The 20,132-nt window shown below is 43.0% G+C and overlaps 1 protein-coding gene across 1 annotated transcript in view; it reads right to left on the reverse strand.

The window, feature by feature from the left end:
- LOC128636447 (zinc finger protein 484-like) overlaps window positions 1-20,132 on the reverse strand; it is a 130,104-nt gene that overhangs the window by 21,131 nt on the left and 88,841 nt on the right. The window contains exons 7-8 of the mRNA XM_053689461.1: window positions 13,239-13,343; window positions 6,250-6,354 (exon numbers count right to left, since the gene is read on the reverse strand). Coding sequence (XP_053545436.1) covers window positions 6,250-6,354; window positions 13,239-13,343 — 210 coding nt within the window. The remainder of the gene's footprint in view (window positions 1-6,249; window positions 6,355-13,238; window positions 13,344-20,132) is intronic.

A 20,132-nucleotide genomic window follows, 5' to 3' on the forward strand; every position in this document is an offset into this window, starting at 1 on the left:
GTGGGAATATCTCTTCCCCAACAGGAAATGGCAAAGAGTCCCAGCAAAGCTGGCCATATAGTCCCTCCTAGGCTCCGCCCACCCCAGTCATACGACCGACGGACAGGAGGAAAAAATAGGAGAAACCATAGGGTGCCGTGGTGACTGTAGTTAGAGAAAATAATTCATCAAACCTGATTAAAAAACCAGGGCGGGCCGTGGACCGGACACACCGTTGGAGAAAGTAATTTATCAGGTAAGCATAAATTCTGTTTTCTCCAACATTGGTGTGTCCGGTCCACGGCGTCATCCTTACTTGTGGGAACCAATACCAAAGCTTTAGGACACGGATGAAGGGAGGGAGCAAATCAGGTTACCTAAACAGAAGGCACCACGGCTTGCAAAACCTTTCTCCCAAAAATAGCCTCCGAAGAAGCAAAAGTATCAAATTTGTAAAATTTGGCAAAAGTGTGCAGTGAAGACCAAGTCACTGCCTTACATATCTGATCAACAGAAGCCTCGTTCTTGAAGGCCCATTTGGAAGCCACAGCCCTAGTAGAGTGTGCTGTGATTCTTTCAGGAGGCTGCCGTCCGGCAGTCTCGTAAGCCAATCGGATGATGCTTTTAAGCCAAAAGGAAAGAGAGGTAGAAGTCGCTTTTTGACCTCTCCTCTTACCAGAATAGACGACAAACAGAGAAGATGTTTGTCTGAACTCTTTTGTAGCTTCTAAATAGAATTTTAGAGCACGGACTACATCTAAATTGTGTAGCAAACGTTCCTTCTTTGAAACTGGATTCGGACACAAAGAAGGTACAACTATCTCCTGGTTAATATTTTTGTTGGAAACAACCTTTGGAAGAAAACCAGGCTTAGTATGCAAAACAACCTTATCTGAATGGAACACCAGATAGGGCGGAGTACACTGCAGAGCAGATAGCTCAGAAACTCTTCTAGCAGAAGAAATAGCAACCAAGAACAAAACTTTCCAAGATAACAACTTAATATCTATGGAATGTAAAGGTTCAAACGGAACCCCTTGGAGAACTGAAAGAACTAGATTTAAACTCCAGGGAGGAGTCAAAGGTCTGTAAACAGGCTTGATCCTAACCAGAGCCTGAACAAATGCTTGAACATCTGGCACAGCTGCCAGTCGTTTGTGTAGTAAGACAGATAAAGCAGAAATCTGTCCCTTTAGAGAACTCGCTGATAATCCTTTATCCAAACCTTCTTGTAGAAAGGAAAGGATCTTAGGAATTTTGATCTTATTCCATGAGAATCCCTTGGATTCACACCAGCAGATATATCTTTTCCATATTTTATGGTAAATTTTTCTAGTTACCGGTTTTCTGGCTTGAACCAGAGTATCTATCACAGAATCTGAAAACCCACGCTTTGATAGAATCAAGCGTTCAATTTCCAAGCCGTCAGCTGGAGGGAGACAAGATTTGGATGTTCGAATGGACCCTGTACAAGAAGGTCCTGTCTCAAAGGTAGCTTCCATGGTGGAGCCGATGACATATTCACAAGGTCTGCATACCAAGTCCTGCGTGGCCACGCAGGAGCTATCAAGATCACCGAGGCCCTCTCCTGCTTGATCCTGGCTACCAGCCTGGGAATGAGAGGAAACGGTGGAAACACATAAGCTAGGTTGAAGGACCAAGGCGCTACTAGTGCATCCACTAGAGTCGCCTTGGGATCCCTGGATCTGGACCCGTAGCAAGGAACCTTGAAGTTCTGACGAGATGCCATCAGATCCATGTCTGGAATGCCCCATAATTGAGTTAATTGGGCAAATATCTCCGGGTGAAGTTCCCACTCCCCCGGATGGAATGTCTGACGACTCAGATAATCCGCCTCCCAGTTTTCCACTCCTGGGATGTGGATCGCAGATAGGTGGCAGGAGTGATCCTCTGCCCATTCTATTATATTGGTCACTTCTCTCATCGCCAGGGAACTCCTTGTTCCCCCCTGATGATTGATATAAGCAACAGTCGTCATGTTGTCTGATTGGAATCTTATGAATCTGGCCTTTGCTAGTTGAGGCCAAGCCCTGAGAGCATTGAATATCGCTCTTAGTTCCAGAATGTTTATCGGGAGGAGAGACTCTTCCCGAGACCAAAGTCCCTGAGCTTTCAGGGATTCCCAGACCGCTCCCCAGCCCACTAGACTGGCGTCGGTCGTGACGATGACCCACTCTGGTCTGCGAAAGCTCATTCCCTGGGACAGGTGGTCCAGGGTTAGCCACCAACGGAGTGAGTCTCTGGTCTTCTGATCTACTTGAATCACTGGAGACAAGTCTGTATAGTCCCCATTCCACTGTTTCAGCATGCACAGTTGTAATGGTCTTAGATGAATTTGCGCAAAAGGAACTATGTCCATTGCTGCAACCATCAACCCTACTACTTCCATGCACTGAGCTACGGAAGGACGAGGAATAGAATGAAGAACTTGACAAGCGTTTAGAAGTTTTGACTTTCTGACTTCTGTCAGGAAAATCCTCATTTCTAAAGAATCTATTATTGTTCCCAAGAAGGGAACTCTTGTCGACGGAGACAGGGAACTTTTTTCTATGTTCACCTTCCATCCGTGAGATCTGAGAAAGGCCAGAACAATGTCTGTGTGAGCCTTTGCCTTTGAAAGAGACGACGCTTGTATTAGAATGTCGTCCAAGTACGGTACTACTGCTATGCCCCTTGGTCTCAGAACCGCTAGAAGGGACCCGAGTACCTTTGTGAAAATCCTTGGAGCAGTGGCTAACCCGAATGGGAGAGCCACAAACTGGTAATGTTTGTCCAGAAAGGCGAACCTTAGGAACTGATTATGTTCTTTGTGGATAGGAATATGAAGATACGCATCCTTTAGATCCACGGTAGTCATAAATTGACCTTCCTGGATTGTAGGTAGAATCGTTCGAATGGTTTCCATTTTGAACGATGGTACTCTGAGAAATTTGTTTAGGATCTTTAAATCCAGAATTGGTCTGAAAGTTCCCTCTTTCTTGGGAACTACAAACAGATTTGAGTAAAATCCCATTCCTTGTTCCGCCGATGGAACTGGGTGTATCACTCCCATCTTTAACAGGTCTTCTACACAATGTAAGAATGCCTGTCTCTTTATTTGGTTTGAGGATAAGTGAGACATGTGGAACCTTCCCCTTGGGGGTAGTTCCTTGAATTCCAGAAGATAACCCTGAGAAACTATTTCTAGTGTCCAGGGATCCTGAACATCTCTTGCCCAAGCCTGAGCAAAGAGAGAGAGTCTGCCCCCTACTAGATCCGGTCCCGGATCGGGGGCTACTCCTTCATGCTGTTTTGTTAGCAGCAGCAGGCTTCTTGGCCTGCTTACCCTTGTTCCAGCCTTGCATCGGTTTCCAGGCTGGTTTGGTTTGTGAAGCATTACCCTCTTGCTTAGAGGATGCGAAGGTCCTTCCTGACTGAAAAGGTGTCTAACACAGTGCCTGACGTTAAAAAACGTTCCCCAAGTTTATAAGTGTGAATAACAAGCATAAACATGAATAAAATGCCCAAATAAAGCAATCGATTTTGCCCATAAAAGTGTCTACCAGTTTTATAGCCCATATTAAGCCCTTTATTCTGTTTGAGACTAAGAAAATGGCTTACCGGTCCCCATGGGGGGAAATGACAGCCTTCCAGCATTACACAGTCTTGTTAGAAATATGGCTAGTCATACCTTAAGCAGAAAAGTCTGCTAACTGTTTCCCCCAACTGAAGTTACTTCATCTCAACAGTCCTATGTGGAAACAGCAAACGATTTTAGTTACTGTCTGCTAAAATCATCTTCCTCTTAAGCAGAACTCTTCATCTTTTTCTGTTCAGAGTAAATAGTACATACCAGCACTATTTTAAAATAACAAACTCTTGATAGTAGAATAAAAAACTACAACTAAACACCACATACTCTTAACCATCTCCGTGGAGATGTTGCCTGTGCAACGGCAAAGAGAATGCCTGGGGTGGGCGGAGCCTAGGAGGGACTATATGGCCAGCTTTGATGGGACTCTTTGCCATTTCCTGTTGGGGAAGAGATATTCCCACAAGTAAGGATGACGCCGTGGACTGGACACACCAATGTTGGAGAAAGATCAGATTTTTGTTAAAAAAAATAATCGATTGCCCCTTAATAGTGTCCACCAGTGTATTGAGCCCTTTTAATTAAGCCTTCCTTCTATACCAAGTCTCAGAATATGGCTTACCTTCCCCACATTGGGATTCTTGTCAGTCTTCTAGCATTACTAAGTCTTAACTAGAAAAAAAATGACTGAACATACCTTATAGCAGTTAAGCCTGCAAACTGTTCCCCCCAACTGAAGTTTTCTGGTACTCATCAGTCCTGTGTGGGAACAGCAATGGATTTTAGTTACAACATGCTAAAATCGTTTTCCTCTCAGCAGAAATCTTCATCACTTTCTGCCACAGAGTAAATAGTACAAACCGGCACTATTTTAAAATAACAAACTTTTGATTGAAGAAATAAAAACTACAAATCTAACACCACATTCACTTTACCCTCCCGTGGAGATGCTACTTGTTAGAGCGGCAAAGAAAATGACTGGGGGGGCGGAGCCTGAGGGGGAGCTATATGGACAGCTCTGCTGTGTGCTCTCTTTGCCACTTCCTGTAGGGAATGAGAATATCCCACAAGTAAGGATGAATCCGTGGACTGGATACACCATGTAAGAGAAATACCTGTGCACAATTGCTGGTATTACAAGTAGAGCGCAAATATCGGACTTGTGAAAGCGCAATTTTGCACTCCACTAGTAATCTGGCCCTAAATAAACTACACTGATAAATATGATGAACATTAAAATAAACTACCTATAAAGTAATCTTGACGTTTATGAGTATCCATAAAAATATTTCACATATTAATAAGCGTATTAGGGCTAGATTTATCAATCTGGCTGGTTAGCTGATAGTTTATAATCTGCTCCCCATCATTTTCTAGGCATTCAGTGGGGAACAATTCTAATAGCGTCTTAAATTATTACATAAGATCCTGGATATGGTCTTCATGCACAATACATGGTTTATATATGCACCGTGCATATCAGCAGCGGCACACCGTGCATATCAGCAGCAGCGACACCCCGTGCATATCAGCAGCAGCGACACACCGTGTACATAAGCAGCAGCGGCACACCGTGCATATCAGCAGCGACACACCGTGCATATCAGCAGCGGCACACAGTGTATATAAGCAGCAGCGGCACACAGTGTATATCGGCAGCAGCACCACACAGTGTATATTGGCAGCGGCAAACAGTATATATCAGCAGCGGCACCACACAGTGTATATCAGCAGCGGCACACAGTGTATATAAGCAGCAGCGGCACACAGTGTATATAAGCAGCAGCGGCACACAGTGTATATCGGCAGCAGCACCACACAGTGTATATTGGCAGCGGCAAACAGTATATATCAGCAGCGGCACCACACAGTGTATATCAGCAGCGGCACACAGTGTATATTAGCAGCGGCACACAGTGTATATCAGCAAAAGCGGCACACAGTGTATATCAGCAAAAGCGGCACACAGTGTATATCAGCAAAAGCGGCACACAGTGTATATCAGCAAAAGCGGCACACAGTGTATATCAGCAAAAGCGGCACACAGTGTATATCAGCAAAAGCGGCACACAGTGTATATCAGCAATGGCACACAATGTTTATCAGCAGCGGCACAGTGTATATCAGCAGTGGCACACAGTGTATATCAGCAGTGGCACACAGTGTATATCAGCAGCGGCACACAGTGTATATCAGCAGCAGCGGCACACAGTGTATATCAGCAGCAGCGGCACACAGTGTATATCAGCAGCAGCGGCACACAGTGTATATCAGCAGCAGCGGCACACAGTGTATATCAGCAGCAGCGGCACACAGTGTATATCAGCAGCAGCGGCACACAGTGTATATCAGCAGCAGCGGCACACAGTGTATATCAGCAGCGGCACACAGTGTATATCAGCAGCAGCACACAGAATATATTAGCAGTGGGGGGGTTAACATCACAAAACCAAAAATATACGCTACTGCCTTATAAACATTACAACAGATGTAAACTGTTTATAACTACTGAACTTGTCTCTAAAGAATCACTTTATTCTGTCCGTCAGCTTTATTTGTCTAAACGATAAAATCACTTACACCTCAACTACACACAGACGTGTATCTGCCATTTAACCATCTGAGCAAATATAACTGTCATTTACGTGAGACAACATTTTACCATCACAGAATCTCACCTGTAGCTGTACTTATAGGAACTTCATCCTCCTCAGTCTTCACCTGATCACACGAATACAGATTTTCTGTTATATCAGCTTTCACTACATCAGCGTTATCTTCGTCTGTACAAATAAAGCAGATTCAGTTTTTATATCACATGATCTAGTGTTTATATCACATGATCTAGTGTTTATATCACATGATCTAGTGTTTATATCACATGATCTAGTGTTTATAACCCACATGATCTAGTGTTTATAACACATGATCTAGTGTTTATAACACATGATCTAGTGTTTATAACACATGATCTAGTGTTTATAACACATGATCTAGTGTTTATAACCCATGATCTAGTGTTTATGTCACATGATCTAGTTTTTATATCACATCATCTAGTATTTAAGTCACATGATCTAGTTTCTATATCACATGATCTAGTTTGTATAACTTTACCATAAAACACTCTAGTACTTTTCCCTTTCTTAACTGGAAAGTTTAAACACAATACACAAACTCACCTGTAATCTATAGCCCTCAAACACATGCACACTCACCTGTAACCTGTGCTCCTCAGACACAACATATAAGCACATTCACCTGTAACCTGTGCTCCTCAGACACAACATATGAGCACACTCACCTGTAACCTGTGCTCCTCAGACACAATATATGAACACACTCACCTGTAACCTGTGCTCCTCTGACACAACATATGAGCACATTCACCTGTAACCTGTGCTCCTCAGACACAACATATGAGCACACTCACCTGTAACGTGTGCTCCTCAGACACAACATATGAGCACACTCACCTGTAACCTGTGCTCCTCAAACGCAACATATGAGCACACTCACCTGTAACCTGTGCTCCTCAGACACAACATATAAGCACATTCACCTGTAACCTGTGCTCCTCAGACACAACATAAGAACACACTCACCTGTAACCTGTGCTCCTCAGACACAATATATGAGCACATTCACCTGTAACCTGTGCTCCCCAGACACAACATATGAGCAGACTCACCTGTAACGTGTGCTCCTCAGACACAACATATGAGCACATTCACCTGTAACCTGTGCTCCTCAGACACAACATATGAGCACATTCACCTGTAACGTGTGCTCCTCAGACACAACATGAGCACATTCACCTGTAACCTGTGCTTCTCAGACACAACATATGAGCACACTCACCTGTAACCTGTGCTCCTCAGACACAATATATGAGCACATTCACCTGTAACCTGTGCTCCTCAGACACAACATATGAGCACACTCACCTGTAACGTGTGCTCCTCAGACACAACATATAAGCACATTCACCTGTAACCTGTGCATCTCAGACACAATATATGAGCACACTCACCTGTAACCTGTGCTCCTCTGACACAACATATGAGCACATTCACCTGTAACGTGTGCTCCTCAGACACAACATATAAGCACATTCACCTGTAACCTGTGCTTCTCGGACACAATATATGAGCACACTCACCTGTAACCTGTGCTCCTCTGACACAACATATGAGCACACTCACCTGTAACCTGTGCTCCTCTGACACAACATATGAGCACACTCACCTGTAACCTGTGCTCCTCTGACACAACATATGAGCACATTCACCTGTAACCTGTGCTCCTCAGACACAACATATGAGCACACTCACCTGTAACCTGTGCTCCTCTGACACAACATATGAGCACATTCACCTGTAACCTGTGCTCCTCAGACACAACATATGAGCACACTCACCTGTAACGTGTGCTCCTCAGACACAACATATGAGCACATTCACCTGTAACCTGTGCTCCTCAGACACAACATATGAGCACACTCACCTGTAACGTGTGCTCCTCAGACAACATATAAGCACATTCACCTGTAACCTGTGCTCCTCTGACACAACATATGAGCACACTCACCTGTAACGTGTGCTCCTCAGACACAATATATGAGCACACTCACCTGTAACCTGTGCTCCTCTGACACAACATATGAGCACACTCACCTGTAACCTGTGCTCCTCTGACACAACATATGAGCACATTCACCTGTAACCTGTGCTCCTCAGACACAACATATGAGCACACTCACCTGTAACGTGTGCTCCTCAGACAACATATGAGCACATTCACCTGTAACCTGTGCTCCTCAGACACAACATATGAGCACACTCACCTGTAACGTGTGCTCCTCAGACACAATATATGAGCACACTCACCTGTAACCTGTGCTCCTCTGACACAACATATGAGCACATTCACCTGTAACCTGTGCTCCTCAGACACAACATATGAGCACACTCACCTGTAACCTGTGCTCCTCAGACACAACATATGAGCACATTCACCTGTAACCTGTGCTCCTCAGACACAACATATGAGCACACTCACCTGTAACCTGTGCTCCTCAGACACAACATATAAGCACATTCACCTGTAACCTGTGCTCCTCAGACACAACATATGAGCACACTCACCTGTAACCTGTGCTCCTCAGACACAACATATGAGCACACTCACCTGTAACCTGTGCTCCTCAGACACAACATATGAGCACATTCACCTGTAACGTGTGCTCCTCAGACACAACATATAAGCACATTCACCTGTAACCTGTGCTCCTCAGACACAACATATGAGCACATTCACCTGTAACCTGTGCTCCTCAGACACAACATATGAGCACACTCACCTGTAACCTGTGCTCCTCAGACACAACATATAAGCACATTCACCTGTAACCTGTGCTCCTCAGACACAACATATGAGCACACTCACCTGTAACCTGTGCTCCTCTGACACAACATATGAGCACATTCACCTGTAACCTGTGCTCCTCAGACACAACATATGAGCACACTCACCTGTAACCTGTGCTCCTCAGACACAATATATGAGCACACTCACCTGTAACCTGTGCCCCTCTGACACAACATATGAGCACATTCACCTGTAACCTGTGCTCCTCAGACACAACATATGAGCACACTCACCTGTAACCTGTGCTCCTCAGACACAACATATAAGCACACTCACCTGTAACCTGTGCTCCTCAGACACAACATATGAGTACACTCACCTGTAATCTCTGTGCCTCAGATAATACTTCCGTGCACACTAACCTGTAACCTGTGTCCTTCAGACACAACATACGTGCACACTCACCTGCAACCCGAGTCCCTAAGACAAAACAGATGTGCACACTCACCTGTAACCCGTGTTCCTCAGACACAACAGATGTGCACACTCACCTGTAACCCGTGTTCATCAGACACAACAGATGTGCACACTCACCTGTAACCCGTGTCCCTCAGACACAACAGATGTGCACACTCACCTGTAACCTGTGCTCCTCAGACACAATATATGAGCACACTCAACTGTAACCTGTGCTCCTCAGACACAACATATAAGCACATTCACCTGTAACCTGTGCTCCTCAGACACAACATATGAGCACACTCACCTGTAACCTGTGCTCCTCAGACACAATATATGAGCACATTCACCTGTAACCTGTGCTCCTCAGACACAACATATGAGCACACTCACCTGTAACGTGTGCTCCTCAGACACAACATATGAGCACACTCACCTGTAACCTGTGCTCCTCTGACACAACATATAAGCACATTCACCTGTAACCTGTGCTCCTCAGACACAACATATGAGCACACTCACCTGTAACCTGTGCTCCTCAGACACAATATATGAGCACACTCACCTGTAACCTGTGCTCCTCTGACACAACATATGAGCACATTCACCTGTAACCTGTGCTCCTCAGACACAACATATGAGCACACTCACCTGTAACCTGTGCTCCTCAGACACAACATATGAGCACACTCACCTGTAACCTGTGCTCCTCAGACACAACATATGAGCACACTCACCTGCAACCTGTGCTCCTCAGACACAACATATAAGCACATTCACCTGTAACCTTTGCTCCTCAGACACAACATATGAGCACACTCACCTGTAACCTGTGCTCCTCAGACACAACATATGAGCACACTCACCTGTAACCTGTGCTCCTCAGACACAACATATAAGCACATTCACCTGTAACCTGTGCTCCTCAGACACAACATATGAGCACACTCACCTGTAACCTGTGCTCCTCAGACACAATATATGAGCACATTCACCTGTAACCTGTGCTCCTCAGACACAACATATAAGCACATTCACCTGTAACCTGTGCTTCTCAGACACAATATATGAGCACACTCACCTGTAACCTGTGCTCCTCTGACACAACATATGAGCACACTCACCTGTAACCTGTGCTCCTCTGACACAACATATAAGCACATTCACCTGTAACCTGTGCTCCTCAGACACAACATATGAGCACACTCACCTGTAACCTGTGCTCCTCTGACACAACATATGAGCACACTCACCTGTAACCTGTGCTCCTCAGACACAATATATGAGCACACTCACCTGTAACCTGTGCTCCTCTGACACAACATATGAGCACACTCACCTGTAACCTGTGCTCCTCTGACACAACATATGAGCACACACACCTGTAACCTGTGCTCCTCAGACACAACATATGAGCACATTCACCTGTAACCTGTGCTCCTCAGACACAACATATGAGCACACTCACCTGTAACCTGTGCTCCTCAGACACAATATATGAGCACATTCACCTGTAACCTGTGCTCCTCAGACACAACATATGAGCACACTCACCTGTAACCTGTGCTCCTCAGACACAACATATAAGCACACTCACCTGTAACCTGTGCTCCTCAGACACAACATATGAGTACACTCACCTGTAATCTCTGTGCCTCAGATAATACTTCCGTGCACACTAACCTGTAACCTGTGTCCTTCAGACACAACATACGTGCACACTCACCTGCAACCCGAGTCCCTAAGACAAAACAGATGTGCACACTCACCTGTAACCCGTGTTCCTCAGACACAACAGATGTGCACACTCACCTGTAACCCGTGTCCCTCAGACACAACAGATGTGCACACTCACCTGTAACCTGTGCTCCTCAGACACAATATATGAGCACACTCAACTGTAACCTGTGCTCCTCAGACACAACATATAAGCACATTCACCTGTAACCTGTGCTCCTCAGACACAACATATGAGCACACTCACCTGTAACCTGTGCTCCTCAGACACAATATATGAGCACATTCACCTGTAACCTGTGCTCCTCAGACACAACATATGAGCACACTCACCTGTAACGTGTGCTCCTCAGACACAACATATGAGCACATTCACCTGTAACCTGTGCTTCTCAGACACAATATATGAGCACACTCACCTGTAACGTGTGCTCCTCAGACACAACATATGAGCACATTCACCTGTAACCTGTGCTCCTCAGACACAACATATGAGCACACTCACCTGTAACGTGTGCTCCTCAGACACAACATATGAGCACACTCACCTGTAACCTGTGCTCCTCTGACACAACATATAAGCACATTCACCTGTAACCTGTGCTCCTCAGACACAACATATGAGCACACTCACCTGTAACCTGTGCTCCTCAGACACAATATATGAGCACACTCACCTGTAACCTGTGCTCCTCAGACACAATATATGAGCACACTCACCTGTAACCTGTGCTCCTCTGACACAACATATGAGCACATTCACCTGTAACCTGTGCTCCTCAGACACAACATATGAGCACACTCACCTGTAACCTGTGCTCCTCAGACACAACATATGAGCACATTCACCTCTAACCTGTGCTCCTCAGACACAACATATGAGCACACTCACCTGTAACCTGTGCTCCTCAGACACAATATATGAGCACACTCACCTGTAACCTGTGCTCCTCTGACACAACATATGAGCACACTCACCTGTAACCTGTGCTCCTCTGACACAACATATAAGCACATTCACCTGTAACCTGTGCTCCTCAGACACAACATATGAGCACACTCACCTGTAACCTGTGCTCCTCAGACACAATATATGAGCACACTCACCTGTAACCTGTGCTCCTCTGACACAACATATAAGCACATTCACCTGTAACCTGTGCTCCTCAGACACAACATATGAGCACACTCACCTGTAACCTGTGCTCCTCAGACACAATATATGAGCACACTCACCTGTAACCTGTGCTCCTCTGACACAACATATGAGCACATTCACCTGTAACCTGTGCTCCTCAGACACAACATATGAGCACACTCACCTGTAACCTGTGCTCCTCAGACACAACATATGAGCACATTCACCTGTAACCTGTGCTCCTCAGACACAACATATGAGCACACTCACCTGTAACCTGTGCTCCTCAGACACAACATATAAGCACATTCAGCCTGTAACCTGTGCTCCTCAGACACAACATATGAGCACACTCACCTGTAACCTGTGCTCCTCAGACACAACATATGAGCACACTCACCTGTAACCTGTGCTCCTCAGACACAACATATAAGCACATTCACCTGTAACCTGTGCTCCTCAGACACAACATGTGAGCACACTCACCTGTAACCTGTGCTCCTCAGACACAACATATGAGCACACTCACCTGTAACCTGTGCTCCTCAGACACAACATATGAGCACACTCACCTGTAATCTCTGTGCCTAAGATAATACTTCCGTGCACACTTACCTGTAACCTGTGTCCTTCAGACACAACATACGTGCACACTCACCTGCAACCCGAGTCCCTAAGACAAAACAGATGTGCACACTCACCTGTAACCCGTGTTCCTCAGACACAACTGATGTGCACACTCAACTGTAACCTGTGTTCATCAGACACAACAGATGTGCACACTCACCTGTAACCCATGTCCCTCAGACACAACAGATGTGCACACTCACCTGTAACCCTTGTCCCTCAGCCACAAAAGATGTGCACACTCACCTGTAACCCGTGGCCCTCAGACACAACAGATGTGCATACTAATTTGCATCCTGTGTCCTTCAGACACAACACACGTACGTACACACTCACCTGAGCTGGTACTGTCACTGGTTTCCTCACCTGGAGCTCCAAGCTGACCCCTCACACACATATCTTCTGTTATCTCAACTTTCACTATTTCAGTGTTATCTTCATCTGTACAAATAAAGCAGATTCAGTTTGTATATCACAGGATCTAGTGTTTATATCACAGGATCTAGTGTTTATATCACAGGATCTAGTGTTTATATCACAGGATCTAGTGTTTATATCACAGGATCTAGTGTTTATATCACAGGATCTAGTGTTTATATCACAGGATCTAGTGTTTATATCACATGATCTAGTGTTTATATCACATGATCTAGTGTTTATATCACATGATCTAGTGTTTATATCACCTGACCTGGTAGTTTTTGTAACTTTACCATAAGACAGTTTGTGTATTTACCATACAGAAAATAGCACCAGACACACTGTGGTACTTTCTCTTTATGTTTTACTTTTTAGTTTAAAGCCTTTAATTCTGGGCTGTGATGATAATTCCATTATAAAAATACAATGAGCAGGGATTGTTACGTCTGCAGCTACTGAGGAACACAAGCAGTCAGCCTCTTCACTAGTGAGCATTTATTGTAACAAAATGCGTGACGGCCACTTTCCGCATCCTTATTTCCTCTTAAAGGAACAGTAAATATAGTAGATTTGCATAATTAACAAATACATGATAACAAGACAATACAATAGCACTTAGGGTATGATATTTAAGACCTCATACGCATGAAGAAAAATTGCACAAAATCTTTGGGATTTTTTTTTTAGACCCTGTATTGTAACGTAGGAGTTTTTGTTTCACATAAAAAAAAAACATTTCTCAAGATAAAATTTGTGTTTCCATAGACTTCTTAGAATATCTCACCTGATTCAGATAGAGAATACAATTTTAACCCCATCCTGCCAGGACTCATATTTCTACATCAGAACAAAGATACGATGTAAACAATAGAGTAAAAGCTGAAATTACATGATCGTTCATGCGATCATGTGATTTCAATGATGGGATTGGGTCTTGGGGTAGTGTCTATGACGCTAGGCATGCCGCCCAGCCTGCAAACCCATATAAGTGGTGGCTATGGTTTATGGAAAGCCGAACGGTTAGGACATTCCATGCCTTCCTAATGGCGCTAAAGCCCAGCACAGTTAAGACGGCATAGAAGATCCTAATGGCGGGAAGGGGGTAAACAACTTTCCAATTTACCTATAGAAGTATAGTTGACAGAGCCTAAGTGTTCATACAAGCTCACTACTATAGATCACCTAACAGATCTAGAATATAACTTAAATATAATTTAACTTTCCAAATTACCTCTATTATCTAATTTCCTTCATTCTCTTGGTATTCTTTGTTAAAGAAGCCACAATACTTACCCGGATTAACAGGAACTAAATGTATATACTCTTAACTATCCCCCCTACGAATATTGATCTCCACTGCTTAATACCTGCAGTGGGACTTTAGCCTAACCTCTCAATAAGTATGGGAGAGGGGCGTTGAGGAGACACCGCCTGGCCATGCTCCAACTTCCATGATACTCTATATAGATAGGGGTTTTCTCTTTTGTCAACTTAATACAATCAGAAGCCATTCCACTGAATATAAAATTCTAAGCCTGAATAAACCCCACTTGTGAATTCTAACTACAAAACAAAAAAATTCTGCACCTCCAGAAGACAGGGAAAGACCCCAACGAACATTAAAAAGACGGGTAGATCAGCCAAATTTTTTGCAAGAACTACAAAAGCAGTTTTGAGGAATTCTATTCCAGTTATTAAAAGACATGGACAGATTCACTAAACAACCAGATATTGAAAAAGTTTTTTTTGACTACTTTAATTATTTGTATAAATGTGAAAGCCTTGATATAATCAAAAAACAAGAATTTTGGGATAAAATTAAAGTACCTAGACTTTCGACAGATACTATGTCAGAAATTAACTCACCTATCTCGGAAACTGATATTTTGGAATCTATCAAAACGATAAATTAAATAAAGCTGCCGGACCAGATTCCCTCCCTACAGAATTCTATAGAATATTACAAATACAAATTATCCCTATCTTGAATAAACTGTTAAACTCCTATTTCTCAGAAAATACTAAATGTTCCCCCTATTTTTCTGCTGCTAATATTTCCTTAATTCTAAAGAAAAATAAAGACCCAGAACTTCCAATGTCCTATAGGTCCTGATTTCCGATTATAAACTTCTAACTGCTATTATAGCTAATCGACTTAAACCTCACCTTGGGGACTTAATTCATGCCCAGGAGAAACCCTGTAAGAAACATGAGGAAGCTCTTATTGCTTCTTGATTTTTTTTGGAATAAATATAAAACGTCCAGCCACAGAAATGCACCTAATCTGGCTATTTTAACGGTTGATGCGGAAAAAGCTTTTGATTGGATCTGTTGGGATCATTTGTTTTTTTCTTTAGAACAATTTGGCTTGATAGGTTATTTCAATAATTTCATCCGTCTAATATATAGTTCTCCTACATCTGCGGTAATTATTAACAATACGATTTCCCAACGATTTGTTCTTCAAAGAAGTACTAGGCAGGGGGTGCCCTCTTTCCCCAATACTCTTCAACATCTCATTAGAACCCCTAGCAATATTATTCAGGCAGGAGCTCGAAGGTATTCGGTTGGGCGGTCAGAAACTAGTTCTTCCAATCTATGCGGACGACCTTTTGTTATTCTTGAGCAATATTAAGAAAAGTTTACCATTATTACATAATATTATCTCTATGTTTGGATCAATTTCAGGCTATAAGATTAATATTTTGAAAGCCGAACTCTTATGGATACACAAGAAGCCCGAAACTAGAATTAATCACCCTTTTATTGAAACAAACCAAATTACCTATCTGGGACTTAGACTGAGTACTAATCCAGAGGAATAGTACAATTTAAACTATGTATATTGCTTGAAGAACTGTTAAAAAAAAAAGGAGGATTGGGCTTGCCTTCCTATTTCTCTAGAGGGTGCTAGGAGAAGCTAAAGATATCTTAATATGCTACCTTAGATAAGTGTTAAAGAGAATTAGCCTTATTGAGACTGTGATTGTCTGTACGTATATTTATATAGACTAAACCACAAATTCAATACCTAAGGATTTCTAAATGATGACTATAGATTGGTGTGAATATAGATTAGTCTTAATTTAACTGGATATGTTTATATGCAATATTATAACATTTACCCCAAGCAGAGTAGGCAAATATTATTAGAAATGTATTTACAAAGATACTTCAGGTTTAGTATACATTCACAATAGTAAAATTTGGGATGTCTCCCATACAAATAGGACCACTCCTAAATAAGGGCATATAAAAATATAAAAACACTCTCAAATTACAATAAAATGATAAAGCAAAAATAAATTCCAACTGATCAGGGGTCATATAGCAGATAAAATCAATGTATATGTATAAACTCTTCTGAATTAACAAATCTGGATAAGTGGATACCCTATGTAAGTATAGACAGCTATATAAACATATACCATTACCTAATTAAAAAAATATGTATTCAGAGGTTATGAACCGCATACCACCATAGGAAAAAACCAAAATTTATGCTTACCTGATAAATTTCTTTTTTTTGCGATGTACCAAGTCCACGGTTTCATCCTTACTTGTGGGATATTATCCTTCCTAACAGGAAGTGGCAAAGAGAGCACCCACAGCAGAGCTGTCTATATAGCTCCCCCCTTAACTCCACCCCCCAGTCATTCGACCGAAGGCCAAGGAAGAAAAAGGAGAAACTATAGGGTGCAGAGGTGACTGAAGTTTTTGTTTTTTTTTATTTTATTTATGACCAATACCGGGTACAAAGATACAAATTACATCAACAGCCCACCTCACAGGGTGGTCTAGAAAGGCAAACATAACAATACAATATGCTGAGGTTTCATACATTGACATATATGTGACTTTTAGAATATTCAGTGGGGCAGCCGGGATTCCCATGGCTATAGATTTGCACCACAATATTGGGTTTTTTCATTATTATTAAATTCAACATAAAATAACATATAAATCAAACAACCTAACAAACAAACAAACAAACAAACAAACAAACAATCAAACAAAACAAACAGGCGAGACATACCCAGTCTTAGCCTGAAAGCGGTATACATTATTTAATAAAACTAGATTAACCCCCAAATCAAATTAAACCAGGCTGAACTAGATAGGGGTAAGTGGATGGTATTAGGATGGTTGTCATATTACCTCTGCATGTCCAAGTTAACACACAAATGTAATCAGGCTGCAATGGGACTCATAAGAGTAATAATTCACTCTGTTTATACTTTGGTGTTAGGGGGTTAGTTACATAAGAGTAGATAAGGGAACAGCCAGAAGGGGTGGTAATATTGTCTTATTTCTCCTTTGATATATAGAAACGGAAGAGTGATTTTGGAGATTTATAAACCTCCAACAGAGATCTTGAATAATCCTATTGTTATGATTATGCTATGAGATATATAGAAATAAGGCAATGCAGTTAAGCTAAGATAAAATATATATAGCTCAGATAGATACAAGCAATTGATATGCAGAGCATAAGGGGTGTAAATGAGCAATGTGACCTTACCACAAGTGAGCCACTCCTGCCAAGGTACATTTGACTGTTCATAATCAAAAGGGCAAATAAAGAGTATTAATATGTCTCAGAAACGTTCACACCTTAATGCAGCTTACGTATCATAATACACTAACTGTATATGGATGTATCTGTGAAAGACAGCTTGTTTAGTAGTGAAACGAGGCTCAGGACTGGAAATAAAAGTAAACACAACATAACTGATTCAATTGGCTAAGCATTTGGTAGCTCTCTAAGGGAAGTGGTGTTCTATATAAGTCCCCTGCAGTGTACAGTCTAAAAAGATTGCTTATATGAAGTACTGGGTTATTCTCTTGAGACAATATACAGTGTGAGTTTCAAGAGTGCAAATAACAAACCACAACACATCTAAGTGGGTTGTTGCCCTATGTAAACAAGCACTATAAAAATAAAGACAAAAAAACCTTACTAAGTCCTAACAAAAGTGAATGTTAGTATTTTCTCCTCTGCTATTGGGTATAGGCTTCCTTTGGTTAGTGAAATGAGGGAATCTAGTTTTAGACTAATCACAATGTCCAATGCAATATCCCCATGAATATAGTGTCCAGTGCCAAAGATAAGAAAAAAGAATACTGCATGAGGGGGGATAAGTGTAGGTGAACAGGAATAGCTAGGTATAAATAAAACCATATAGAAAATGAAATGACATTGATAAAGGACAAATTGTATAGCCACTAAGGCAGCAGAGGCTAGCGCTAATCATAGAGTTCTTTTCAAAGTTATCCCACATGTCTTGAGACAAAGAGGTGGCCGGTCTCTTGTGAAGTAAAGAAAGGGATGCAGTTCAGCCAATACCCGTAGCTAACCGGGTTTTCCCCTGCTTCCACCCGTGATGATTGTTGTGGGGACGGCAATAATACTGAGCCTGCGAGTCCGTTCCCCGCCGTTTCCTTTCTGCGTGTCCCATGTTGTCAGACCACAAGAGAACCCAAGCAAGCTGCTGGCCCCTCACATTCAGAAAGTCAGGACCGCATCTATAGAGATCATGTCGCTCCTCAGGCACAGCAGTGATGGCACTCGGAACGACAAAAGACTCGACTGTAGCAACAGCAGAGTAAGCGGGGTCGTGGGCAGCCACTTCCTTAACTCCTGGGCCAGGATCCATGACTGAAGCTGGGTCAGTAACCAGGTGGGCCATATGCGGTAGCGGTAAGCTGAATTTCAGGTAGACAGTCGGGTCTATGTCGCAACCCAGCCAGGTCGCTCGGATATCAAATTCTGGGGCTGAGACCAATAGTGGGTGAGTCAAGCGTGGTGTCGGCAGCCTCTCTTTTGATGCAGTCTGCGGTTCTATAACGGACCCCACTAGGTGCAAGTCAGGAGGGACTATTCCGCTTACCAATAGGCTGGGGGCCATGGGGCTGTCAATAAGAGACCTGAGAGTTGCGCTCCCTGCAGTGGGCTTGGCAGCAGGCCTTCCCTGGTGGCCCCATTGTTTCTTAGTTGCCAGCGCAGCGCATAATTCATTGCAGGTATGCAAGAGTCTCTCTAGCTTGGGTAGGAACAGTGTTTGTAACTCTACCAAGATGCAGGAGCCAGCTGAGCAGTCCTCGGCGATGGATATCTCCATTGTAGGGAGACAGGGACTTTGTAGGTTGTATATACAGTGTGGCGGCAGTATTCCGGCCACAGTACCCAACGGGTTTCTTCTTTAAAGTGACGTTCCGGGGTAGAAGAGCTGTCAATCCTTCTATCTGCTGGATATTCCCGGACAGCTTGCCTGTCAAGGGAGATGCAGATGGCATAGATAAGTGGCAGCAATATTAGAAGTAGGAGTAGTTTGCTTCAGAGCTGTTGAAGCTTGCAGCCGTCTTGTAGAGCCGCCCACCGGAAGTTCATGACTGAAGTTTTTAATAAAAAATACCATCTGTCTTGAATAGACAGGGCGGGCCGTGGACTCGGTACATCGCAAAAGAAAGAAATTTATCAGGTAAGCATAAATTTTGTTTTCTTTTGCATGATGTGAGTCCACGGTTTCATCCTTACTTGTGGGATACCAATACCAAAGCTTTAGGACACGGATGAAGGGAGGGACAAGACAGGAACCTAAACGGAAGGCACCACTGCTTGCAAAACCTTTCTCCCAAAAATAGCTTCTGAAGAAGCAAAAGTATCAAATTTGTAAAATTTTGAAAAGGTATGAAGCGAAGACCAAGTCGCAGCCGTACAAATCTGTTCAACAGAAGCATCATTTTTAAAAGCCCATGTGGAAACTACCGCTCTAGTAGAATGAGCTGTAATCCTTTCAGGAGGCTGCT

The sequence above is a fragment of the Bombina bombina genome, chromosome 7, assembly GCF_027579735.1.
Source record: "Bombina bombina isolate aBomBom1 chromosome 7, aBomBom1.pri, whole genome shotgun sequence".
NCBI lineage: Eukaryota > Metazoa > Chordata > Amphibia > Anura > Bombinatoridae > Bombina > Bombina bombina.